Source organism: Bubalus kerabau, chromosome 8, assembly GCF_029407905.1.
Source record: "Bubalus kerabau isolate K-KA32 ecotype Philippines breed swamp buffalo chromosome 8, PCC_UOA_SB_1v2, whole genome shotgun sequence".
Lineage (NCBI taxonomy): Eukaryota > Metazoa > Chordata > Mammalia > Artiodactyla > Bovidae > Bubalus > Bubalus kerabau.
The window spans coordinates 110,241,801-110,267,254 of record NC_073631.1 but is presented as its reverse complement, the minus strand read 5'-3'; the positions used below and the strand labels follow the sequence as shown (position 1 = coordinate 110,267,254).

General features: G+C 57.5%; 2 protein-coding genes across 2 annotated transcripts; one reads left to right on the top strand and one right to left on the bottom strand.

The window, feature by feature from the left end:
- The first annotated feature begins 88 nt into the window (after positions 1–88).
- Positions 89–15,653, top strand: EPHA1 (EPH receptor A1). The gene is made up of 18 exons (XM_055591184.1): positions 89–218; positions 1,224–1,291; positions 5,943–6,224; positions 7,190–7,595; positions 7,833–7,988; positions 8,311–8,655; positions 8,783–8,910; positions 9,157–9,307; positions 9,757–9,853; positions 10,065–10,132; positions 10,924–11,049; positions 11,916–12,101; positions 12,270–12,331; positions 12,456–12,662; positions 12,833–12,982; positions 13,241–13,434; positions 14,969–15,124; positions 15,208–15,653. Exons 1-18 carry the CDS (start codon positions 131–133, stop codon positions 15,284–15,286), a joined length of 2,949 nt encoding a protein of 982 aa, XP_055447159.1. The 5' UTR covers positions 89–130; the 3' UTR covers positions 15,287–15,653.
- Positions 15,654–16,027: 374 nt separating this feature from the next.
- On the bottom strand, positions 16,028–25,102 carry ZYX (zyxin). Its single transcript, XM_055591186.1, has 10 exons — positions 24,948–25,102; positions 24,586–24,799; positions 23,903–24,102; positions 23,654–23,746; positions 23,045–23,539; positions 18,761–18,881; positions 18,430–18,599; positions 18,109–18,287; positions 17,146–17,266; positions 16,028–16,607 (listed from the first exon to the last, which is right to left on the bottom strand). The coding sequence occupies exons 1-10, from the start codon at positions 25,092–25,094 to the stop codon at positions 16,509–16,511; spliced, it is 1,839 nt and encodes a 612-aa protein (XP_055447161.1). The 5' UTR covers positions 25,095–25,102; the 3' UTR covers positions 16,028–16,508.
- Between the last annotated feature and the right edge of the window lie 352 nt (positions 25,103–25,454).

Genomic DNA, 25,454 nt, shown 5'->3' with positions numbered 1-25,454 from the left:
GGCCGGGACTCCGCCCCGGGCGCTGGCCCCGCCCCCCCCTCCCCGCCCCCGCCCGGCCGGCCCGGCTAGCCCAGTTCTCGCGACCTGGCCCCGCCATCCGGGCCGCGGTCCCAGGTCCCGGCCCAGCGCCATGGAGCGGCGCTGGACCCTGGGACTCGGGCTGCTGCTGCTGCTGCTGCTCTGCGCCCCGCTGCCCCCGGGGGCGCGCGCCGAGGAAGGTACCGACCCCCGCCCCTCCCCGCCCCGCCCCACCCCCTCCTCCTCTGGGAGCCGGCATTCCAGAGAGGCCCTCTCCTCGCAGCCCCTCTCCAGCGCTCTTGTTTTGCCCGGCTGCCAGGCGATCGTCTGGCCAGGCCAGTCTTTGGCCTTTAACCCCAAACAGCTGCTTTCCCAGGTCACTCACCCCTTTCCCTGCTGGCCAGCAGTTTGCTCCTGGGTGGGGTTGGGGTGGAGAGTGAGTTTCTGCTGGAAGCAGCCTCCCACCCCAGCAATCTTGGGGACTCTCCATTCCCAAGCAGTCCCAGCCTCAGGCTCCAAACCCAGAGATCTGAACCTTCAGAAATCGGAGGTGGTAGTGCCCTTATGCCATGTTAAGCCTGGGGACAGAGGGACCTGCAGCTGGGGGTGGGTTAGGTGCAGGGACTCCTGGCTGCAGAGGTCAAGCCCTTCCTGTGGACACTTGCATGCTCTGTGATCCTGCTCTCCCCGCTTCCCGGACTCTTGGCTGTGCCTATACCCCACTCCACCACCTCAATGACGGGCAGGCCAGGCCCTTTGCCGGGGAAGGCAGCCTCCCCACCCAGGATGCCCCTCCAGAGTCCCCTGTCCACATCCTACCCACTCAACGACGCCCAGCAGCCAAGCTCCTCTCTTGTCCACCCGCCCCTCCATTTCTACACCTGATGGTCCCTACCGAGTGAGAGGCTGCCCAGCCTCTCTGGGACTGCTCTTCCTGCCGTTGACTTTGGCCGAAGGTTCAGCCCTCCAACCCTTGCCCCATTCTGCCTTTCTCCCTTCACACTCGGGAGGAAGACAGACTAAGCCCTGGAGCTCTTCTTCAATCCTCCTTCCGGGGAGGTTTTCATCCCCTAAATCTCAGGAACTCACAGCTGTGAGGGTACAGGATGCTGAAGCCTCAGGGCTACGGGCCCAGGAGGAGGAATGTGAGTTGCACGTGTGGGGCCTCCCCCAGAGATGACAGCCCCCTTTCTCTCCACCTTCAGTCACTCTAATGGATACTAGCATGGCACAGGAAGAGCTGGGCTGGCTCCTGGATCCCCCAGAGGATGGGGTGAGTGTCAGGGGGCATCTGGGGTGGCTCAAGGCTGAATGGTGAGGTGGGTGGAGGAGCAGAGAAAAGAGCTGGAAAAACTGGAAGTGTCTCCTCCGGGAGGGTGAGGGGAGGGGAGGTGAGTCAGAGCCTCCTGAATGGGACTGGGGGGGTCAGGCTTCACCCCATGGGGAAAGCTTCAATGCCTGGCTCCTCCTCTCCCTGCCCCAGCAAGGAAGGGCTCAATACTTGTGAGGACTTGGAGGAAGATGAGAGTGACAGCCCCTAGGAAGAGAATGGACCATCCCTGGGATGGTTGGGGTCTGAGACCCAAACACAGAAGAGTGTTTTCAATCTGGGGTCCATCCATCCCAGTGGAGTTGCACAGATAGGTTTCAGGGGGTCAGGGGCCCCCATCAAAGAGTATGCAGAGTTAGGTAGCTGTATGTGGACTTTTTTTTTTTTTTTTTCTGGAAAAGGAGAGCCAGAGTTTTCATCACCTTCTTCAAAGCATCTTTGACTCTCCCAAAGTTAAAAGCTGCCCCATTAGAGAGCCCTTGGCGCTTCCGTTCTCCCCAGCCCAGGCACACCATGCATTCTAAGCCCCTTCCTTGTTGGAAGACAAGTGAGCAGGTGGAGGATCCTGTGAGTTCCAGAGCCGAGCTGCCACTCAGCAGACCTGGGCCTGGGACCACAGGAGTCTCCGCAGGTGCCACAGCCTCCGGGACTCTGGCCTCAGGCCTCTTCCCTCTGAACCTGGACTCTGTTCTCTGGGTGTCCCCTCTTCTTTCATACGGCAGTAGGAATCCAGCCTCCATTTCTGGTTCTGGGGTTACTTGGTTTCCTTCCCTCTGGGTTGCAGGGTCCTGGCTGCACTCTGGGCTCTCCTGTGGAGTGGCCTGTAATTAGAATTAATAGACTAAATCATAAGGTATCCTACAGGAGGGGCTGCTCGGAAAATCCTGGAGTTGGCCAGTTCTAATAGGTGCCGCATCTCATAAACCAGCTCATCGCTCCACAGTGAGGGCTGCAGGTCCGTCCACAGGCTCCCACGGGCTACCCCTGCTACTCCCCACCCAAATGTCTCCCCTAACTGGGCTGGAGTGGAAGCAAGGCCCCTTTTGCAGCTCAGGCTAAACAGCTTTGTACTATGAAGGCAAGAAGACAGCAGCAGGCACATTTCCACTGTCTGCTGCGTCCCTTCCATCCCTCCCCGTCTTTTCAAAACACACACACACATTCAGATTCAGCCTCCCCAGAACAGACCTGTGTAGCAGCCAGCAACCAGAGTGATAAGTGAAAGGATCCTTGCTGTGGATCCCGGGCAGCTGCTTCTCCCACATCTGTCACTGCTGGAACCAGGGGAAGCGAGTTACAGCTGGGAACATCTGCTTCTCCTGGCTCCAGCTGCAGCCCTGGCAGTCTGGCTAATGAGCTGTGTGTTAACCACCCCACCACCTTTCCACCTGACCTCCACCCTAAGCCTTCCACTCTGGCTTCCCCATCACAGATCCCTAAGAACAGGCCCTCGCTGCCTTCCATCGCTGTAGCCGGGACACCCCTTGTTCTATCTTTGAACCCCCTACCCTGATACAAAAATAGGTGCCTCACAGCAACGTATACTTCTGAGCCTGCCCCACACCACCCCGAATTTTTAAGTTCATGGCGGTTTTGCTCGCCTTTTCCAACACTGCAAGCAGCGATTAAAACCCTCGGGAAAGTGAGCTTGCCATGGGCCTCAGTCTCTTCTTTATACAATAAGGGGGTTGCAGCCAAAATATCACTGAAATATTTTATAGAATTTGAGTGCTTCTTAAAAATTCATCTAGCAGAGAATATACCTAAGAAAGGCTGAGAATTCTTTTGAAAAAGAATAATAATGAAATAGGAAACTTGTCCTACCAGATATCAGAACATACTATACATCAGTTATAATTAAAACACTTGGTATTGCACAAGAATATTCAGGTCAACGCAACAGAATAGAAAGTCCCCAAACAAACCTGCATACTTGAGATTTTAGTCTGTGATAACATTGGAATTGCAAATCAATGTGCAAGGTATAGCCTAGTTGATAAATTGACAATTCAGTGTCCATAATTTCTTTTTTAAAGGAAGAAAGTAAAGTTACATCTTCACACTATGTGCTCACTCAGTGCCCGACTCTTTGCTGCCCCATGGACTGTAACCTGCCAGGCTCCTCTGTCCATAGAATTTTCCAGGCAAGAATATTGGAGTGGGTTGCCATTCCTTTCTCCAGGGGATCTTCCCAACCCAGGGATCGAACCCACATCTCCTGCATCTCCTGCATTGGCAGGTGGGTTCTTTACCACTAGCCCTACCTGGGAAGCCCACTATACACAAAAAAATTAATTCTAGGAAGCTTAAATCTAAACCTAAAAACCAAACCTATAAGAATGTTAGGAGAAATATAGAAGATCTTTATAATTTGGGATGGGAGAGCTTCCCAAGCAAAATATTTACATAACACAGAAAAAGGAAAGAAGAAAAAATATCATTATGCAAAAATTTTAAAAGATATCATTAGCAAAATTAAATGGTATGATGGAGAAAATATATGAAATATGTATTTCAAACAAATGAATAATATCTGTAATGCAAAAAAAAAAAAGTATCCAAATGGATACTGAAAGAATTCAAAAGATGACAGTAGAATATTGGTCAAAGTTATAAAAACATAACTGCATAAAAATACCCATAGACAGAGAACAAAAGAAAAATGCCACAACCTCCTCCCCAAAGAAAGGTAAATTAAAATGGCCAGAAGCTGTTTTGTCCATAAGATTGGCCAAAAGTAAAAAGCTCATTAATGTTCAGTGTTAATGAAGTTTTGAGAAAATGTACCTCCTGCACTGTGGACGTGTAAGTTGATAAAGCCTCTGTGAAGGACAATTTGGCAATATGTTCTTATAGAATTTATAATGTACTTGCCCTTTGATATAGTAGCTCTACAGAAATCATATAAATCTAAACATATTTACTTAAACATTTTTTTTAAAAAGCTAGAAGTTACCTAAATATCCAAAAATAGGTAAATAATTATATAAATTATGGTGCATCCGTACAATGAGATACTATTATGAATTGCTGAAACAAATTAGGTAGATCTATACACTGTTGTCAGAGAGGGCAATGGCAACCCACTCCAGTACTCTTGCCTGGAAAATCCCATGGGTGGAGGAGCCTGATAGGCTGCAGTCCATGGGGTCGCTAAGAGTCAGCACAACTGAGTGACTTCACTTTCACTTTTCACTTTCATGCATTGGAGAAGGAAATGGCAACCCACTCCAGTGTTCCTGCCTGGAGAATCCCAGGGACCGGGGAGCCTGGTGGGCTGCCGTCTATGGGGTCGCACAGAGTTGGACACGACTGAAGCGACTTAGCAGCAGCAGCAGCATACACTGTTGTGGACATCTTTCAAAGACTATTTGTTAAAAGCAAAAAGTGGGTTATAAAATGAGATGTATATGTTCAAAAAAACTTACATGAAAACCATGCACGTGAGAAAACATTCAAGTGTTTCTCTAGAAGCTCTGAAAATTATCTGGGAAGCTTTATTCCAAGTTGTTAAGAATGGGTGGATGCACAAGAAGAATTTCACTTTTTATTTTATGTAGGTTTTTACTCTTTGGCTTTTTGTAATAAGCACATAGAAACATGATGATTAAGAGCATAAACTCTGGAGCCTAGAATCCCTGAGTGCACCTCCCAGCTCCTCCTCTTCCTTTCACCTAACTGTTACTCAGCTTCTTCATCCAAAATGCGTAGAATAGTGACTGGCCCATGATAAGCACTCTATTAGTGCTGGCCATCATTATTATTACTAATATTTAACATTTTTTTTAATGTTGAAAGAGTGAAGGAAGGTGAACTGGATGATGTCTAGGAGTCCAACCAGCTCTTTCCATTGTTGATTTTGATAGTGGCCTTAACTGGAAGGAACATTGGAGAGGGTGAGATTCCCTCATATAGAAGAGTTCTATGCTTGCTCTTGCCCTCCAAAAGTCAGGAGCCTTCACATCATACGTAGTCTCCCCTCCTCTGAACAAATAGGCAGAAAGATTCTGTGAATGAGCTTTTGCTACCAAAATCTGCCTTTGGGGTATCTGACAGCTTTGCTGATGAAATAGGTGAAAATGGTACTCATACTCTTAGAGTTGGAGTGGGCTCACTGAAGGGTCCAGGACTGGCTGGCCAGGATTGTTAAGGAGGTGTTGTCTTGCACACGTGCTAAGCCCCTTCAGTCATGTCTGACTCTTTTCAACCCTTTGGACCATAGTCCACCAGGCTCTTCTGTCCATGGGATTTTCCAAGCAAGAATACTGGAGTGGTTGTCATGCCCTCCTCCAGGAGATCTTCCCGACCCAGGAATCGAACCTGCATCTCTTGCATCTCCTGCATTGGCAGGCGAGTTCTTTACCACTAGCACTACCTGGGAAGCCTGTTGTCTTGCTTATGCTATATCCAAATAAGTCCCCAGTCTTAAGCAGTTACCTTACTATCCGGGTGCTTGGGGGTTGAGAGAAAGCAGAACAAGAAGTGTGAACCTGTGGAGCTCTGACACCAGCTTCCTCGCCTCCACTCTAGAAAGTGAGTATCTGGGGAGTTGGTGATGATGACTTGGAGGCTGACTCTGATTTTTCCCTCACAGTGGAGTGAGGTGCAGCAGATACTGAATGGGACACCCCTGTACATGTACCAGGACTGCCCTATGCAAGAAGGCAGAGACACTGACCACTGGCTTCGCACCAATTGGATCTACCGGGGAGAGGAGGCCTCTCGTGTCCACGTGGAGTTGCAGTTTACCGTGCGGGACTGCAAGAGTTTCCCCGGGGAAGCAGGGCCTTTGGGCTGCAAGGAGACCTTCAACCTCCTGTACATGGAGAGTGACCAGGACGTAGGCATTCAGCTCCGGCGGCCCCTATTCCAGAAGGTGCTCCTGCCCCTCGTGGCCGTTTTAGCCCTGATGCTCATCCTTGCCCCGCTCCCTTCCATGACCCTGCTCTGCTCAGAGACAGAGAAGGTGGCAAAAACAGGAAGAGGGTGTAGGTGTGGAATAACAAAAAGAATATGGGACTAGAAATCAGAAGGGCTGGATTCGAGTACCTTTTCAGCTGTGTCTCGATACAGGGAGTGTCACTTAACCTCTCTGAGCTTTTCCTTGTCTTGAAGTGGTGATAAAAATATTTTATTATTATTAATGAGTGCCAGCCTCATCTATTTTAGAGGCCTTTATGAGCATCCATTGAAATAAGAGCGTGGCATGGTGGGGGCAGGAGAGAGGTATTTGGACTTTTTACATCAGTGCTCACCACAGCTGTGTGTGACACACTCATGAGTATACCTAGAGTTGTGTAAGAAGACAGTTCTCTGCAGGCCACTCTCTAATCTTTTCCCTTTCTTTCCTACCCAAGAGAGCATACTGGAATGCGAAAGAAAAGTGAGCATATTGTTACAGGATGTACTCTCATTTTTTCCCCAAAGAGCAGCTGTTGTAAAGTTGGTTATTAGTAATAAATGAACGATGACACACTTTATAACTGATCACCTCATTGCCACTGAGGTTGGGAACACCTGTGAATAGTGGGAAGTAGCAGAGCTGTAGCGTCCTAAAGCCTGTGTTCCCATCCCAGCCCCACCAGGTGGTAGCTGGGTGATTTTATCCAGCTTTCTTCTACTTCTCTTGGCCTTAATTTCTTCATCTGTCACATGGGGAGGTGAACCATTCCACCTTGCAGGATTAATGCATATAAAAATGCTTGGTTCAGTAGCTGCCACATAATCAGCCCTCCGCCGATGGCTGTATAAATTGTGAAGTGTCAAGCAAGCAGTCGCTTCTGTGATGTGGGAATGAAGCACGACTTTGCCTTGTTCCCTCATCCCCTACCTCCTTCCCAGGTAACCACGGTGGCCGCCGACCAGAGCTTCACCATCCGAGACCTTGCATCCAGAGCCGTGAAGATGAACGTGGAACGCTGCTCCTTGGGCCACCTGACCCGCCGAGGCCTCTACCTCGCTTTCCACAACCCGGGTGCCTGCGTGGCCCTGGTGTCCGTCCGGGTCTTCTACCAGCGCTGCCCTGAGACTGTGCATGGCTTGGCCCAATTCCCCGACACTCTCCCTGGACCTGGGGGGTTGGCCGAAGTGGCAGGGACCTGCCTGCCCCATGCGCACATCAGCCCTGGCTCCTCAGGTGCACCCCGCATGCACTGCAGCCCCGATGGCGAGTGGTTGGTACCGGTGGGGCGGTGCCACTGTGAGCCTGGGTATGAGGAGGGCAGCAGCGATGTTGAGGAATGCCTTGGTAAGAAGACTTGAGGATGTGGGGAGAACCTGCAGGGGCCCCTTGTGGGAGGGACTCCCGGGTGCCAAGGGCTGGAGGGAAGCCGACGCTCCATTTCAGTTGACTTTTACACTGGGTGTCCAAAGGCCCTAGGGAGACACGTGCCGGGGTGTTTCTAGCACAAAGGATTGGAGGGAGGGATATGATTCTGCCTGTAAAATGCTGGACAATCTTGGCTCTGTGGCATTCTCTCTCCAGCCTGCCCGAGCGGCTCCTATCGGAGTGATGTGGACGCACCCCAGTGTCTCAAGTGCCCCCAACATAGCACAGCCGAGGCTGAAGGGGCCACGGAGTGTGCCTGCGAGAGTGGGCATTACCGAGCTCCTGGGGAGGGCCCCCATGCTGCGTGCACACGTGAGTCGGGGCCAGGGCCTGGTGGTCTGTGAAGGGGTACAGGACTGTGGCTGAGCCTGTGTTGGAGTCAGAACTTTCCAGAGCCTATAAGATACTGGGGACCATCCAGGGTGCCAGCCACTTAATGCCCTCAGCCCGCACCCCTGCTCTCCTAGAAGAGCACAGAGATGCAGTTAAGCTACCTTTTCCTCACTAGGAATCAAATCTCTTGGCAGGACCTTTGGAGGACTTCGAGAATCAGGGTGTTGGGAGGAGGCTGGGAGCCAGCAGCTTGGGGAGAGAGCAACGCTGGCCCCTACTGATAGCCTGTCTTTTCCCACAGGTCCCCCCTCAATCCCCCGAAATCTGAGCTTCTCCGTTTCAGGGACTCAGCTCTCCCTGCGCTGGGAACCCCCAGCAGACCTGGGGGAACGTGAAGATGTCACATACAATGTGGAGTGTTCTCAGTGTCAGGGAGCAGCGCTGGACGGGGGGCCCTGCCAGCCCTGCGGGGCAGGTGTGAGCTTCTCTGCAGGCCCTAGCAGGCTGACTGCATCCTCCGTGCGTGTGGATGGCCTCGATCCCCACGCCAACTACACCTTCAATGTGGAAGCCCAGAATGGAGTGTCGGGGTTGGGTGCCTCCAAGCCCGCCAGCGCCTCACTCAGCATCAACATGGGGTCTGCAGGTGAGGGGCTTGGGGGCCAGCAAGGCCTGGAGAAGATGGGGGGTGGGGGAGCATAGGACCACGGGGACAAGTTGATGGGTGAGAAGCCAGCAGAAGCTACTTAAGTGATTTCCTCCCTCTGAAGCAGAGTCCCTGTCAGGCTTGTCCCTGAGACTGGTGAAGAAGGCACCACGGCAGCTGGAGCTGACCTGGGCGGGGTCCCGGTCCCGCAGCCCCGGGGGGAACCTCAGCTACGAGTTGCACGTGCTGAACCAGGTGAGAACGCGACTAAACATCTCCAGTGTCTGTGCCTGGACACACCCGACATTTCCTAGCCTGGGGTGCAGGATGGGAGAGGACGGCCCACAGTGACCTGTGTGGCTGTCTCAGGACAGAACCCCATCAAGAGCCCTGCCCTGACCATTCCCCAGCCTCCCCTCCCACATGTTCCCAGGACTGCCCATCTCCTCCACCAGGTCTGGTGTGGCACGGCCCAGATAACATGAGCCCCCCCATCCACAGGACGAAGAGCGGTACCAGATGGTTCTAGAGCCCAGGGTCCTGCTGACGGAACTGCAGCCCGACACCACGTACATCGTCAGAGTCCGCATGGTGACCCCTCTGGGACCTGGCCCCTTCTCCGCTGACCACGAGTTTCGGACCAGCCCACCAGGTCAGTGGGTTACTCTGTGTTCTGTCCCAGACACACACGCACCTGTCATCCCCCTGAGGCTTCTCAGACCCTGTTCTGGTTAGTGACCTCCTTCCTGTATACACATACACGCACACACGCACACACACACACACGCACACACAGAAGCTTCCTGGGTGGACAGCTCCATACAGACTCACACTGCACCTCCTTCTCAGACATACATCCTAATGCCATATACTGCCAGCCAGCATCTGGTCCAGTCTCCTAACCTCTCAGGTCAGGGTCCACTGGCTGGCAGCCCAAGCTGATGGTCCCTGGATGGGGCCCTTCCCACAGGCTTTCTCATCCACACCTGTACCCATCTCCCTGGTTGGGGGACGCATACCCCCCTGCATGTTCCCCTTTAGCCTCCATCATCCCTGGGGTCCCTAAGCACCCCCAGACTTCTTCACCCCATGTGCCTGCAGTTTCCAGGGTCCTGACTGGAGGCGAGATCGTGGCCATCATCTTTGGGCTGCTGCTGGGTGTAGCTCTGCTGCTCGGGATGCTGGTCTTCCGTTCCAGGTGTTTCTCCTGTGCCCTCAACCCCCCTCCCCGCCCTGGGTCCCCCATGCCCAGGCAGAAGCTCCAGAATGCAGTCCCAACAGCCTTCCCACCCACTAGTCCCAGAACTCCTGAGTACCCCCCGTTGTTTCTGAGGAGAGCTCAGCTGAAGAGCATTTGGGCCCCTGAGGTGGTCCTGGGCCCCTGAAGACCCTGGTCCCCACCCCGACAGGAGAGCTCAGCGGCGGCGGCACCAGAGGCAGCAGAGGCAGCGAGATCGCGTCGCTGATGGAGACCGAGGTGAGCCGGGAGCACCTGTGTGCCCACGTTTGTGTGCGCATGCGTGTTGGGAGGTGCCCCTAGGACAGGACCCAGGGACCCAGATTTGCTAGCGCAGCTCTGGGGGCACGAGTGGGCTCTCCTGTCTCCGGGGCTGTGGTGTTTCGCTCCTTAATTAACTTTGGTTAATTAACTCCGTACTAATAGTCCCCCAGAGGCTCTGTGCAATTACCTGTGAGCTGTCGGAGCTACCGTATGGAAATGTCCAGGCTCTGGGCCGCCTTCCTTGCCCTGCCTGGCCAGGTCTGTGGGCTGAGGCTGGGAGGGAGGAAAAGGCTCCTTCCAGGCATGTGGGCTTCCTGCTGGTCACCTGGTTAGGTGCCCCACCGAAAGGGGAGTCTGGGGCCCATCCAGGTCACGGGGCAGGAGCCAGGCTTGTCTGGGAATGTGAATGAGCTGTGAGTGACTGGAGCAGGGTGGTGAGCTGCGGGGAGGAGGGAGGCAAGGACTTAGGGTCAAGGAGCCTCGGGAAGATTGGGTCACTCGAGGCCATGAACACGTTTCGGGTCTGGCTTCCTGCCTGCTGCTCTGGGCCCTGGGAGGTGAGGACACACGAGCTTTGCATGCAGACACAGGAGGAGTGACTGGGCTATGGAGGCTTCATTGATGAGGGAGGAGACTGTCTTTCACTTCAGCCAGGACAGGGCTCCTCAGGGGTCAGAAGAGCCAGGACTCTGGGGTCTGCCGGCCCTCCTGAAGCAGTACTCCTGAGCCCCTGGAGTTGGGCTGAGTCCACCCTGTTCTGCCTGCAGAGGACAAGCTGTGGCTGAAGCCTTACGTCGACCTCCAGGCGTATGAAGACCCTGCCCAGGGAGCCCTGGACTTCACCCAGGAGCTCGACCCGGCCTGGCTGGTCGTGGACACCGTCATAGGGGAAGGTGAGCCCTGTGGTCCCCTCTGCGTGGCAGTGCAGAGCTGCCAGCAGGCCCCTTCCTTCCGGCCCTTCCCTATGGAGCCCAGCTGGCCTCTCCTCTGGCCCAGGAGCTCCCAGATGAGTTTCCTCCCCATTGTACCCTGTGTCCTGAAACCACTGTGTTCACATTGTAACCCCCTTATCAGGTGTCCTGGAGCAGCCCCCACCTCCTGCACCATCTGTCTCTGTGATTGTGGAATTTCTGATAAAGAGCATTTGACACATCATCTCTGTCAAGAGAGAGGGTCACTGTGCCCGGGCTCAGGCTCTTCTCAGAGGGTTCCCAAATGTGGGAGGGATTTGGGGCCTCCTGCATTCCACCCCACTGGGGGCCCAGTGTCCTTGGGCTGCCCTGATCCCTTGGGTCACCAGGGGAAATGGATCTGAACAGAGAACAAAGCTCGGCAGTGTCTTGGCCGATTGTGTGGCCAAGCTGGCCGAGTTGTGACCGGAGGAGCTTGCGGAAGAGAGGCGGCAGTGGTCAGCCTCCCCGGTCACCTGTGCACTGACCCTGACCAGCCTGCCCTTCGTGAACACAGTCCAGCCCCACCGCACAGTACCCCCTTGCCCAGTGTCTCCTGAGCACCGGAACTGTGCTAGGTGGGGATGCAGTGCTCAGCAGTTTACAGAGCTGCCCTCCTGTTCCAGGCTCCCGGCTCCCCAGGCCTGGGAAGTACAGCCAAGCCCTGTCTCGGGGAGGAGGGTACACCATGTTTCTGATCCTCTGGGCCAGAGAAGAAAAGGGAACTGGAGGACTGGGGAGGTCGCTGCCTGTCCCCCTTGGGAGCCTGACAGTGTATTCGGCCATGACCCTGTTTTCTTGCCACCCAGGAGAGTTTGGGGAAGTGTATCAGGGGTCCCTGAGACTCCCCAGCCAGGATGGCAAGATTGTGGCTATTAAGACCTTGAAAGACACATCTCCCGAAGGCCAGTGGTGGAACTTCCTTCGCGAGGCGACTATCATGGGCCAGTTCAACCACCCGCACATTCTGCACCTGGAAGGCGTGGTCACAAAGAGTATGAGGGGTGGGGTCCAAGAGGGCTGCAGGGGCCGGGGGAGAGGGTAGGAGAGGAGGGCTGAGACCACGGGAAGTGGAGGGAGGCTGTGCTCTCAGAGGCAGGAAGTCTGGTTCTGGGTGCAGAAGGGGTGGAGGCTGCTGGGGTGATGTGTGCTTTATGTCTCAGGAAAACCCATCATGATCATCACGGAGTTTATGGAGAATGGAGCCTTGGATGCCTTCCTAAGGGTGAGGAGGGTACAGGACCAGCTGGGAAAGGGGACTGGCCACAGAGCCCCACCTGGGCATGGACCCCGGTTCTGGGAAGAGGAGACCAGGCCCAGCCCCTGACTTCACCCACTCCCTGCTGCAGGAGCGGGAGGACCAGCTAGTGCCTGGGCAGCTGGTGGCCATGCTGCAGGGCATAGCATCTGGCATGAACTACCTCAGTGACCACAATTATGTCCACCGGGACCTGGCCGCCAGGAACATCTTGGTGAGTCAGAACCTGTGCTGCAAGGTGTCTGACTTTGGCCTGACCCGCCTCCTGGACAACTTTGATGGCACCTATGAAACCCAGGTTAGAGCCTTATACGCCTATCACATACACATTCACACCCCCAACTACACGCTGTACGTACAGCAGTCAGTACATACAGAACACAAGAGGCATGGTCATGGGGACACGGTAGCTTCCCATGCCCTTCGGTGCTGAGACTCCTCAGCTTTCTGCCCCATGTGCCCCGTTAGGGAGGGAAGATCCCCATCCGTTGGACAGCCCCCGAAGCCATCGCCCACCGGATCTTCACCACGGCCAGCGATGTGTGGAGCTTTGGGATCGTGATGTGGGAGGTGCTCAGCTTCGGGGACAAGCCCTATGGGGACATGAGCAATCAGGAGGTGAGCCTGGTGTTTCTCACACCTCCCGTCCCCTCCCCAAATCCTCCACGGCCCTTTCCTGCAAATACCCTGATTTCTTCTTTCTGACCCTTTATCTGCATTCCTGTCCTCTCTGGTCCCCTTCACCTCATGCCCTGTTGTCTTGACCATGCCCACCCTGGTCAGAAGGTTCAGAGGCTCCGTGGCAATGATCTTGTGTGCACAGAGGTATTCCTCCTGGGCTGTCAGGCTAGCTTCCTGCCCTCCTCCTCGCTGTAGGTAATGAAGAGCATTGAGGATGGGTACCGGCTGCCCCCGCCCGTGGACTGCCCTGCCCCCCTCTATGAACTCATGAAGAACTGCTGGGCCTACGACCGTGCCCGCCGGCCCACCTTCCACCGCCTGAAGGCACAGCTGGAACATCTGCATGCCAACCCCCACTCCCTGCGAACCATTGCCAACTTTGATCCCAGGTAACCAAGCTGGGCGGGGAGGGCAGGTCTGGGAGAATGGAAACCGGCAGCGGCCACACGCACCAAGCGCCGGGCCCGTGGAACTCCCAAGAGTCAGGCATAGAGGCAGGATTCCAGTCTGCACTTTTGAGAAGAGTCTGCTCTGATGGAGGAGGTGCTGTGTCTCAGCCATGATAGCTCTGGTTTGATGGAGGTTTCCCTGGTGGCTCAGGTGGCAAAGAATCTGCCTGCCAATGCAGGAGACCTGGGTTTGATCCCTGGGTTGGGGGTATCCCATGGAGGAGGGCATGGCAACCCACTCCAGTATTCTTGCCTGGAGAATCCCCATGGACAGAGGAGCCTGGTGGGCTACAGTCCACAGGGTTGCAGAGTCGGACATGACTGAGCGACTAAGGACAGCACAGGAAGCAAGCACACTGAGATAGAGAGTATATACTAGGGGCTGCCAACCTGCTACCTGCTCCAGGGGCCTTGGTCCCTGAGAATGGGGAAGGGAAGACAGAGAAACCAACAAGAGCCAGCGGGGGGATGCGTGTCCTAACTGAGAGAGGCAACCTTGTGGGGTCTGGGAAGGCTCCCAGGTCATGCAGACAGCAAGGGTTGGGGAGCTGACGGTGTGCCAGTTGCAAATAATGCAGGGTGCAGAGAAGTTTGGACTTGATCCTGACCAATTTTTTTTTTTAACTGTCCATGGGAGGGACATGGTCAGAAATGCATTTCACTGAAAACAGTGCCAGAATACAGAGAATCGACTGGTTGAGGGGGTGAGTTGGGAGAGACGGGCACGGCTTCAAATGCTTTATCGGGTAAAGCAACTCTGGTGTGCTGGCCTCTGTATCAGACCGCCATATATAACCTTGTTTCTGGGAGAAAACGTGCTCCCAGTTCCAACTTTTGAAACTATCTTTTTGGAGCACAACTCCCTCGTGCACTGGAGACCGCATGTGCTAATCTTTCTGGAATGTTGGATATTTTTCCCCCAGCAGATTTACTTTGCTAATGGTTTTTGGCCCCGGCTGGCTTCAGAACAGGAACACTCATTGTATTGTGGGGGTCAGAGTGCAAGAATAACAGCCAAGGTTGGAGGTGGCAAGCTGGGGGCTGCTCCCAGAACTCCCGGGGGCCACCCTGAGAAAAGGCGAGGCCACATCCACCTTCCGGGGCCTCTGTTCTCTTCCTCCTGCTTCCTCTCAACCAGGATACTTGATCCTCGCGTCTTAACAGGCCCCCATCAGTTGCCCAGAGCTGGCCACTGCATTGCCCGCAGGCCGGTGGTCCCTTGTCTGGACCTCCAAAACTGCCTCTTGTCCCCAGGTCTGTCAGTGCCGCATGACTGTCAGCCTGCCCTGTGGCTGTTGCCAGGCAACAGGCCAGGAAATGGGTTCAGAGACAATGGCCGGGCTAACCCACAAAGTCCTGCGTCAGACGCCTGGCTTGCACCGGCAGCACAGGCACCGGAGGCTGAGCCCCAGTTTCAGAAAAGCCCTGCATCTCCCATCGCGTGAGACTAAGGGGTCCCCCTGATGCCCCACAGGGTGACCCTTCGCCTGCCCAGCTTGAGCGGCTCCGATGGGATCCCCTACCGAAGCGTGGCCGAGTGGCTGGAGTCCATCCGAATGAAGCGCTACATCCTGCACTTCCGCTCCGCCGGGCTGGACACCATGGAGTGCGTGCTGGACCTGACGGCCGAGTGAGGACCCTGGGGGCCTGGGCAGGGCAGGGCTGCTGGGGATCGAGCCCTGGCACTCACCCAGCCCCTCTCCTTGCCCACAGGGACCTGGTGCAGATGGGGATCACGCTCCCGGGCCACCAGAAGCGCATTCTTTACAGTATTCAGGGCTTCAAGGACTGAGCCTTCCCCTCCCCGACTCTGTCTTCAGGGAGCAAGGATGGGCCCCAGGTCCCTTGACCTGCCAGACACAGGATGTTGGTGCTGCTCCTGCTTGCTTCCCGAGGAACTGCCTCTGAAGCTCTCTGAAGTCTCTTTGTTTTAAAAAGGGAGGTTGGGTAGAAGTACAAAAGTGAATTGTGGGAGTTGGGGGAGGGCTTAATATATATTATATACATATACATATATATTTTTGTAAATAAACAGAAACTTCACCCCAGGTTTTTGTGTGTGTGTGTTTTTTTAATCCCTCTGTCTCCTCCATCTGGGGCTTCCCAGGTGGCTCAGTGGTAAAGAATCCACCTGTCAACGCAGGGGACGTGGGTTCAACCCCTGGATCTGGGAGATTCCCCCTGAAGGAGGGCATGGCAACCCTCTCCAGTGTTCTTGCCTGGAGAATCCCATGGACAGAGGAGCCTGGTGGGCTGCAGTCTATGGGCTCACAAAGAGTCAGACAGAACTTAGCAACTCAGATGGTAAAGAGTCTGCCTGCAATGAGGGAGACCTGGGTTCGATCCCTGGAGAAGGAAATGGCTACCCACTCCAGTCTTCTTGCCTGGGAAATTCCATGGACAGATCCATGGACAGAGGAGGCTGGCGGGCTACAGTCCATGGGGTCACAGACTCAGTCGACACGACTGAGCAATTAAACATCTCCATCTCATCCTCAAGGGCTGTAGGTACAAAAGAGTCAACTACTAAGCCTTCTGGAAAACACTGTCTTTTATTTGTAGCTGTAGCCACAACGTGGCAGCACAGGGGCTGGGGCTGGGGGGTGTGGGGAACGTCCAGGCTGGCGAGCCCAGCCCAGCCTTCCAGAAGGTCGGATGTGGGCATCACCTGGCCCTTAGCAAGCAGAGGACGGGGCTGCTCAGGGCAGGCTGAGGGCCTCGGTGCAGCAGTGCAAGCAGCAGTGCTCAGCCCGGTGCCCCTCAGGCGGGGTTACCTGGACGATGGTGGGTGGTCCCTGCAGGATTGGGGGGACTGGACCCCAGGGCTGGGACTCTGCAGCCCCGAGGCCACGTAGGGGAATGAGGGAGACTGGGGTGAGGTTTGGTATGGAGGGAGGGGCTGGACGTCAAAAAATAACTGTGGGGAGGGTGAAGGGCATGTGGTCTCAACGTGAGCGGTCCGCTGATGGGGGAATGGGCTTGCGGTCCGAGAAGGGGGCCAGTCCTCACTCAGTCTAGGCTCTGGCGGTGTGGCATTTCCGGCAGAGCACGTGGCCATCCAAAGGGAAGCAGCCGTTGTCATCCGCCTCAATGGAGAGGGGCTTCCCACAGTCCTGGGAGGAGCAAAGAGAGTGCTAGCTCCAGGCCCCCCACCCACATGCCCCACCTCCATCTTTACATCGGGAGGCCAGAGGCTTCACGGCTCAGCCCTGGTCTCTCTGCATTGGCCCATCCACAGCCGCCCCCAATTCCTATCCCCACCTCTCTCACGCAGTTTTGTGCCTTAGGACTCTCCCCCAGGATGGGCAGTGGTTGCTTCTAGTGGGGCGTCTCCCACCTGCCTCACCTCTCTTCCGACTCCTTTAACGTTGCAGAGACCCCCAACCGCCCATGACAAAGCCGCACCATTCCCTCCCCGTGGGTCGGCCCCCTTTCCTTGCTGTATCACTCAGTGACCTCAGAGAGAACCCCACACCGCCATCCTGAAGCCAAGGACGCGTCTTCGCGGGGTGGGTGTGGGCGCCTCCACTGCCCACCCTCAAAATTGCAGCACCCGGGTCCTGCAAGCCAGCATCGTCCACCGCCTGACCCGTGAGCAGCGTCCCACCAGCCTCCCATCCCTGAGGGGCTCGGGGCGGGGGTGCAGCCGACCTCGCACTTGTAGCACTTCATGTGGAAGTTCTTGTCCAGAGCAACCACGCGCACGGTCTCCTCGCGCCCAGGCTCCGGCATGATGGGCTCCGCGCACACAGAGCATCTGGGGGCGTATTGCCTGCGGGGCGGAAAGCGGGTGTGCGTCAGGACCGGGCGCCGGGCGCTGACCCCCGCCCACGCGCAGGGAGATGAGACGGGCAGGCTGCTTTGTACATCTCGCCCCACAAGCCTCGGTGGAGGAGGCTCAAAAGAAAGGCCGAAGGCTGGCTGCTTATCTGAACGTCCCACCTCTCCCCAGGAACCGCTGCCAAGTCCTTCCCCACCCCCACCACGCACACTGCAGCCCCTGCCCAAAGCACTCCCAGAGGACCCGATATCCGGGACCCCAACCCAGACCCCCGGCCCTCGCTAACCCCTGTCATGTGCATGCCTTGGCCTGGTTCCTGGTTGGAGGGAGAGGGGGGTTGCACAGAGGGATACGGAGCCCTGGAAACCTACACCCCACTCACACTCGGAGCTGGGGGTCCGAGCTTGCAGCTTTCCCGTCCTTTGGTTCCATCATGGGAACCTTGCCGCTGACCTCAGAAAGCAGCTACCATGTAAACACTGTTTCTAAGGGGAAACCCCGAGCTCCAAACAGCTGATCTCCAAAGGCAGAATGCAGCCTACGTGTGAAAAGAAGTCACTCGGGGGCCAGCGCTGAACGCAAGACCACACCCAAAAGAAACCTCGGAGAGCGAGCCCTGGGCTGGGGAAGGGGATGAGCCGGAGGGGAAGGCCAGAGGCCACTGGACACCAAGTCCAGATGAACTGGTCCCTGCTACCCACAGACAGGAGGTGGGGACAGCAAGCAAGCCCCAGAGATTGAAGAGCGGTCTTTGGGTCGGGGGCAGTCTGGCTCCCAAACAAACCGTCACTGGCACCCAGAGAAAGACCCGGAGGTGGGCTGGGGGTCCTCACTTGTGGTAGTCGGGGACACAGTGGGGCCGGTTGGCCTGGTCCACAATGAAGGAGGTGCCCTCCAGGGGGCAGGCGCAGACCACACAGGTGAAGCACTGCGGGTGGTAGGCCTTGCCTGTGGCCCTCAGCATGCGGTCAGTGATCGGCTGCCCACAGGTGCTGCACTTCTCCAAGGTATCCTGCGGAGGGGGCGGGCAGCAGCTGGAGGCGGGCAGGGAACCGGCACCCCAGGGCCAGACATCTGCCCCGTGCCCGCCCCAACCCTGGCTGAGCCCCAGGTGCCGACACCCCCTCCCCCGTACCCCCGACCCCAGGACTCACGGTGTAGCAGCCCTCGCAGTACGGAGCCCCTTCCAGGCTGTAGAACTGCTGGCCTTGGAGCTGCTGTTCACACTGGCGGCAGGTGAAGCAGGTGATATGGAAGAGCTGCCCCAGAGCGCGAACCGCGGGCTGCGAACGTGCCAGGGGCTGATGACACCGGCCACAGGACTCTGGGAAGGCCAGAGAGGATGAAGATGAAACAGGAGAAATGGCAAAAAAAGAGCTTGCAAGGGGTCAGCTGGCATCAGACAGACAGGGCCAGGAGCCGCAGGCCTGGGAACGGCCCGGAAACGGAGGGGCCGTCCCTCCAGGCGGGGTGGTGGGCTCTCACCGTTGACGGGCACACTCTGCTTCTGAGGATGCTCCATGTCCTGCATCAGCTTCTGCGTCAGCTGCTCCAGCTCCTCCACCTCTTTCAGTGTCAGAGGCCCTGGGGCCCCAGCGGGGCGCACCTGAAATCCCAACACTTTCTTCATGCCCTCTCTCTCTCTCAAGGGTCACCACCCTCCAAGAACCCACCCCAGCTGCCTTCTCTGCTTTCTCCTCAAAAAGGATGAATCCCACCCCCCGCCCTCTCTCCTGTTTTCCAGACACTCAGGACCCCCAAAAGCTCCTCAACTCCCCTCCCCGACCCCCCAGCACCACACAAATCAGGGGTTAGGACCCTGCCACCCGCTTTGCCCAAAGACACAGACAGGCCGGAACGACTGAGCGGACGGAGGCCACACACACAGCAGCTCAGGTCACGGAAGCACCAAGCACGCCAGGCCACGCGTCAACCCCACAGAGCATGCTAGGACACGGCCCCCACGGAGAGACCGGCGCACGGTGGCGGGTGCAGCCCACGCACACACACCTACCCGTCCTGCCGGCTGCCCGGCAGCCCCTGTCAGCGTGAGGGTACAACACAGCGGGAGTCAGGTTAAACCCCAGTGCCCAGCTCCCACACAGATGTCCCAGGGTCCCTCCCTCGAGGGGCATTCCTAGACCACCTGGCTGACCCCAGGCCCTCCCCAGAAGGCTTCAGAGAAGGGCCACTCTCCAGTGGCCCCTCTCCGGCCAGCCTGCCCCTCCTGTTCAGGGGGTCCTGAGACAGCTGCAGATTGGGGGTGGGGGTGAAGTTGGGGGGTTGGCAGTGCCAGTAACACTGAGACATCCCGGGAGAAGGCCCCACGGAGGCTGTCCGACCTGTAACAGCATCTCCATAACATGGTCCCCCAGGAATGCTGCATGGGTCTCCACTGCTAAGTCCACCCAGGACTGCGGCCCCACCACTGAACGCTCTACCTGCCAATGCCTTCAGTCCCTAACACGGGGAACCTCAAAGCCACCCAGTTCCCTCTTCCCGCGGTCACCCTGCCCCCAGCCCTGGCACCACCACCCTCACACCTGTCTGCATCAAGAGTTGCATCCGCTGTAGACGTTCCAGCTCTCAGCCATTTTCCCCGGCCTCCTCCTGTCTTTAACTGACCGTGGGAGTCTCCTGCAAGCCCCTTCTTCTACGTGAGCGTCACCTTTTCTGCTCCCAATCTTCCCCTCCCAACATCTTGGGGACAGAGGAAGAGGACACAGCCAGCCCTTGCTCTCTGGTGCCACTTAGATGCCTCTTCCATTCTTTGGAAGTATTAGCTCCCCTTGGGTATCCATGCTCCTCCATGACACAATCCAGCCGCTATTTCCCCCTCTCTGCCTGCCATCACCGACGTCCCAGGTTCATCATGCATGGCACTCACGCCTCTTCAACTCCAACAGCTCCAAACGTCCCTCCGGCTCAGTCACCTTCCACAATGGGACCCCTCAGACCTGAGATTTACTGGTTGCCACCTCCAAGACCCTGGGCTCGACCTCCCGACCATCACATCCTCCCCGTTTCCCATTCTCACCTCCTGAAGGAACCTGCTCGGAAAAGCCTTGGCGCCTCTGATTCCCAACCCTCTCCCACATGCCTTCTGCATCCGCTCCTTCCATCTGGCCTCCCCGCAGGCCCGGTTCCCTTGACCATTGATTTCCACAAGGCGCTCACAGCCACCCTTGCCACCAGTCGGCTACCGTTGCTTATCTAGTCCGATCTCAATCAACCCTGGGCCCAGGCCACCGCCTGCTTCCTGTTTCTGCCTCCCAGCTGCAGAAAGTAGGTGGGGAGACGACTGCAGAGGGAGTTCACCAAACACCGCAGGGCCCTCCGCACCCTCCATCCAGGCACGGCTGGGTGGTATTTGGCTGCTGCAGGTTTCCAGTCTCGCTTGCCCCAGAGCAGCTGTTCCAAACCTTTCCATCACCTCCAGCCCCCCGCGGCCTTGCCCCCTCGCTCTCAGATGACCTCACCTCCTACGTGACCCAGGAGCTGGAAGCCGGCCAGCCTGAGCTCCCTCAGTACAAAAGCCTGCTTGAGGCCACTCCGTCCAAGGTCTCTAGGCTGGAAATGCCCCGAGGGTGGAGCTGGCACCAACAGTGCACCCAGCTCTCAGGGACCCCAACCTGTCTCTTCCACAAGCTTCCTCCTCCTGGTTCACACACACACACACCTAAGGCTTCCTCCCCTAATGTCAACCCTACACACACACGCACGCACGCACACACGTCTTCCCTCGGTGTTTCTCTACCAACCTCTAAGAACAGGCTACTTAGGCAACTCCCAAGTTTCTCACCACCCACTCACTCCTTCACTGCTCCTCAAAAGGACACAGCTTCTGAATCCTGAATCGTCCAATACCTGGCCTTACTTTAGCCCTCACCCCCCTCGGAGCCCCACCGATGGGGCTCCTCGGCCACCATTCTCTTTCGGAGATGCCACCCTGATTCGTGACTCTCCTCCTCCTGTCATTCTTCCCGCTCCTCCCAGGCGCACAAGAGCATCACCCGGGTTCCTTCCCAGCCCTTCCGGTGTGAGCCGCCCCTGGGCTGCAGCTGTCACGGCCCACGACCGCCCATACGCCGTGCGTTCACACACCTCGCCCTGGCCCTCTCCTGCCACCCGTCCCCCCATTTCTGACTGAATGACAGTTCCAGCTGAAAGGAGATCCTCCTGGAACCCGCTGCTCAACATGCTAACAGCCGGACCCTCCCCTTTCCGTCCACACCATTTCCCCTTCTGGACTTCTCTATTTTGTCAGCAACGCTGTCATTCCCCAACACATCCGGGCTTTTTTTTTTTTAACTCCTCTCCCACCCTCTTCCAACTCCTTATCAGCCAGTAAGCCTGGAGGCGCTTCCTTTATAAGAGCTCTCTGATCTGGGCCATATTTCTCATTTCTGCCAATGTTACCATCACCCAGGAGTGCACCCCCACACGTCATTGATCTCCTGCATCTAGTCCACACCTCTGCTGGAAAAACGTGTCCCAAAACCTCCGGACGCAGCCACACCTCTACTCAGACAACACTCCTGCCTCTCCAGGACCCCCAGGCTTCCTGGGTGCACTATTTCATCCTTGCCGCCCCCCCCCCCAGCCCCCCACCCCGCCAAATCCCCACCCACCTCTCTAAGTACAGCTCTAAAATTTCCCCCCAGGGGCCTTCCACTTTCTGGAAGGCCCAGACACCCCTGGTATATCTGTGCCCTTGAGTTTTGCTCATGCTGTTCCCACTGGAATACCCTTCCCTCTCCTCTCTGGATTCTAAAATCCTGCCATCATTAAAGGCACACCAGCACCCGATGCCTTTTCCTAATGTGCCAGCCTCCACACTGGCTCCCTGTTTGGAGTTCCTGTAACAACCAAATTCTGCAAAACTCATTGGCACTTGGCATCTCTTCCTACACTGTGCCTTGCACACACACACACACACACACACACACAGAAATCCATGCTGTCAGTTAACTTCATGGATGTTTGGACCAGGTATCTGGCAAGATACCTTAAACCCAGAAGATCAGTCTCCTGAACTGCAAGGCGGGAATGGTCAGACAGGAGTGATAACTTTTCTACCTTGAACATTCATGTGCTCAACCCCCAGCATCAGCTCTGGCTCAGGTAATCCTCATCACCATTGTGAAGGTAGGTAGCAAACAGAGGCTCAAAGTTCACCTAACTTGCCTGGGGTCTTGTGAGCGAGGAAGGGTTACAGGTCCACTGACTCCCTTAGGCTCAAGCTCTCTGAGGTCTCTTTCCTCCCGAGTACAGAGCACAGTGCCTGGCACTGAGCAGTAGCTGGCTGCCTCAGCCAGTGTTTACCAGCGTTTATTGCCAGTGGCTCTTATCACCAGATGGGCCCTTGGGCAGGGAAAGCGCGTAGCAGAGCAGAGATTAACTCAAGAATCCAAGAAAGGGGAATACCTGAAGTTGGACTGCTGATGATCTCATCCTTCTCTTTAACTTTCTGGGGCAGGGCACAGGGGAGGGTGCACAAAATCCTCCCCCTAACTCAGAGTCTGTGCTGCTCACCTCACTCCCAGTCAGGCCCCACCCAGCCTCAGACCCTGCCAGGCTCTCCCCTCAAAAGCACTTTCTCCACCATCCAACCCTAGAGGCTGAAAACGATCTCACCACCCCTCACCCCACTCAGGCTCAGGATCCTGGACTTAGCCCAGCCTCCAACCCCCAGGGCTCAGCCCGGTCTTCCTGCCTCCCTGGCCTCCAGCCCCTGGGGAATCAGCCCAGTCTCCCTGCATCCCTCACCTGGTTTTGGTTTTGAGTCGGTGGGGGCACTGGGTGCTGCTTCTCCTGCACTTGGGGCTTCTCCTTCTGCTGAGCATAGGTAAAGCTTGGGGGCTGAGGGGAGCCGGTGCCAGTGGAAGAGGGAGCTTCAGGGGGCCCCAGCTTCTGATGGGGCTGGGACCCGGGTCCACCTGGGGCTCCAGGGCTGAACTTGGAAGCCACAGGGGTAAACTTGGGAGTCACCGGGGAAAACTTAGGGGCTGGAGATGGGGCTAGGGGCCCCCGAGGCTGGGTGGTGGCCAAAGGCACAGGCTGGGGAGGGGCCTGGGGTTTGGCCTGGGGCTGGGACTGGACATGGAACTGTGTCTGGCTCTGAGGTTGAGCCTGGGACACAGGCTGGGAGCTAGAAGGGGACTTCCAGGGAGGCAGGGGTGCTGTGCCCCCAGCTGAAGGCTTAGTATTGGACTTGGAAATGAATGGAGTGGTGACCGGCGGGGGTACATATCCAGATGACACCTGCGAAGGGAGGCAGAGGGAAGAGAAGTGCCTTAGAGGAGGCTGTGGCCCTCGGGAGTTCCAGCCCCACGCCCTTCCTCCCTGGCCTGCCTTCCCTGCTCTCCAGCCCCTTACCCGGGCTTTGAAGGGATCGTTCTTGGTCATGTCATCCAGCAGCGAAGACAGGGAGTCGATCTCCAGATCAATACTGCTCACCTTCTCCCTGGGCTAGAGGGGCAGGGGTCAGAGCGCCCCATCCCAGTTCCCCACCGCCACCCCGCCATCCCGGAGAGCAGAGATGCCGCCAAAGTCGACGGAAAAGGACCCTCCTTCTTCTTCCCTGGGGATGTGACCGCTGAGGCTGCCCCTCCCGGGCCTCCGTACCTGCGATGGGAACTGGGTGGGGGCCTCGGGACCTCCCTCCTCCACTAGCGGGGGCGGTGGGGAAGGGAAGATCTCCTCCTCCAAAGGCGCGGGGGGAAACGGTTCGTCGATCGGGGGCGGCGGAGGTGGGAAGGCACCTCCCAGGGCGCCCTCGGCGTCGTCTGCCTCCCCGACCACCGGAGGAGGCGGTAAGGGAAAGTCTGGGATTGGAAGGAGACGGAGGGCGGTCAGCAGGGCCCCCCCGACCCTTCGTCAAGTTCCCCTCCTTGAAGAAGCGGTTCTAACCCCTAACCTCTAACCCAAGAAGTCTCTCGAAGGTCCCGAAGCGTAAGGGAAAGAAAGTAAAGGGGGTGGGGGGCAGTGCTCGCAGGGCGCCCTGAGAGCCCCGGGTCAGGAAAGGAGGGGTGCTTCTCCCATTTCACTTCGGAAAACGGACCCAGAGGGGAACATTCGTGCCCCACATTCCCGCCTCCCACCCCCAGGCGAGGGGACTTGGAACTGTCCCAGGAGCCCTGGCTTCCAGCCACGAGCTCCGCGATGAGCTAAGAACATCTGCTCGGGACTGGGTGTCTGCGCCCAGCCCCCTCCGCCGCAACCTTTCCAGACATCCCCCGAATTCCCGAAACCCCTCCCCCCTTAGGCCGGCGCCCAACGAGGTCCAGTCCCCAAGCTCGGCCACCTACCTTCTGGGGGCGGCGGGGGGATCTCGCCCACCCGGCCCATCTGTGCGCGCTGGGCCCCAGCGGCCGGAGGCGGCTCGCTGTCGCCGGGCCGAAAAGGATTCACTTTGGGCTTCGGGGCCACCACCGGGGCGAACTTCTTCTGCGGGGCGTAAAACACCGGAGCCGAGACGGAGATCGCGCGAGGCGGGCGGGGGGCCGCCATGGCCAGGCCGGGCTGCGGGGGGCGGGAGGTGCCGGGGTTACGCAGCGCCGAGCCGGGCTGAGGACCGAACCCCCCGCCCCCAGCGCCGCGGCCCGGCTCCCCTAGGCGCCCCGGCTCCCCGACCCCGTGGGCGGCCGCCGGGCGGCTCCCCGCGCCTCACCGCGGGCCGGAGCGTGCGCGCCGCGTCTGCCAGGGGCCGCCTCGCAGCCGAGTCCGCGGACTCTGCGTCCCGGTCCTGCCGGGCGGGGAGGGACGCAGGGAAGACGGAGGGAGGGAGAGGGCGGGGAGAGCGCGGCGCGCAGACCATACAAGGAGCGGCCCGGAGAGGGGGCGGGGAGAGGCGGGGAGGCGGCCGCGGCGGGAAACTCCCCCAGGAAGGGGCCCTGCTCCGGCCCCCGGGCCGCGGGCTTCGCCTAGGTCCTCCCGCCCCCGCTCCCACCCCCCGCCCCGGCCACCTCCCCTCCAGGCGGGCACCTCCGCCCCCGTCGCCCCGGCCGGGCACAGACCACCCCCTCCCCAAACACAGGCCTCTGATGTCATTTCCTGACTTGCCCTCCTTCCCCGCCCGACCCGCGGGTGCCGGAGATCTGACTCACCGTCCCTACTCCGGGCTAAGCCCGCGGAGGTCGGGCGGCTGCCCCAGAGGTGCCCAAGCGGCCCGGAGGCG

Coding starts and splice junctions, on each gene's coding strand:
- EPHA1 (XM_055591184.1), top strand. CDS start 131: ATGGAGCGGCGCTGGACCCTGGGACTCGGGCTGCTGCTGCTGCTGCTG. Junction 7,596..7,832: donor CGATGTTGAGGAATGCCTTG/GTAAGAAGACTT, acceptor TTCTCTCTCCAG/CCTGCCCGAGCGGCTCCTAT. Junction 12,983..13,240: donor GGGACATGAGCAATCAGGAG/GTGAGCCTGGTG, acceptor TCCTCGCTGTAG/GTAATGAAGAGCATTGAGGA.
- ZYX (XM_055591186.1), bottom strand. CDS start 25,094: ATGGTCTGCGCGCCGCGCTCTCCCCGCCCTCTCCCTCCCTCCGTCTTC. Junction 24,103..24,585: donor CCCCCCGCCGCCCCCAGAAG/GTAGGTGGCCGA, acceptor TTCCAATCCCAG/ACTTTCCCTTACCGCCTCCT. Junction 18,600..18,760: donor GCAGAGTGTGCCCGTCAACG/GTGAGAGCCCAC, acceptor TGGCCTTCCCAG/AGTCCTGTGGCCGGTGTCAT.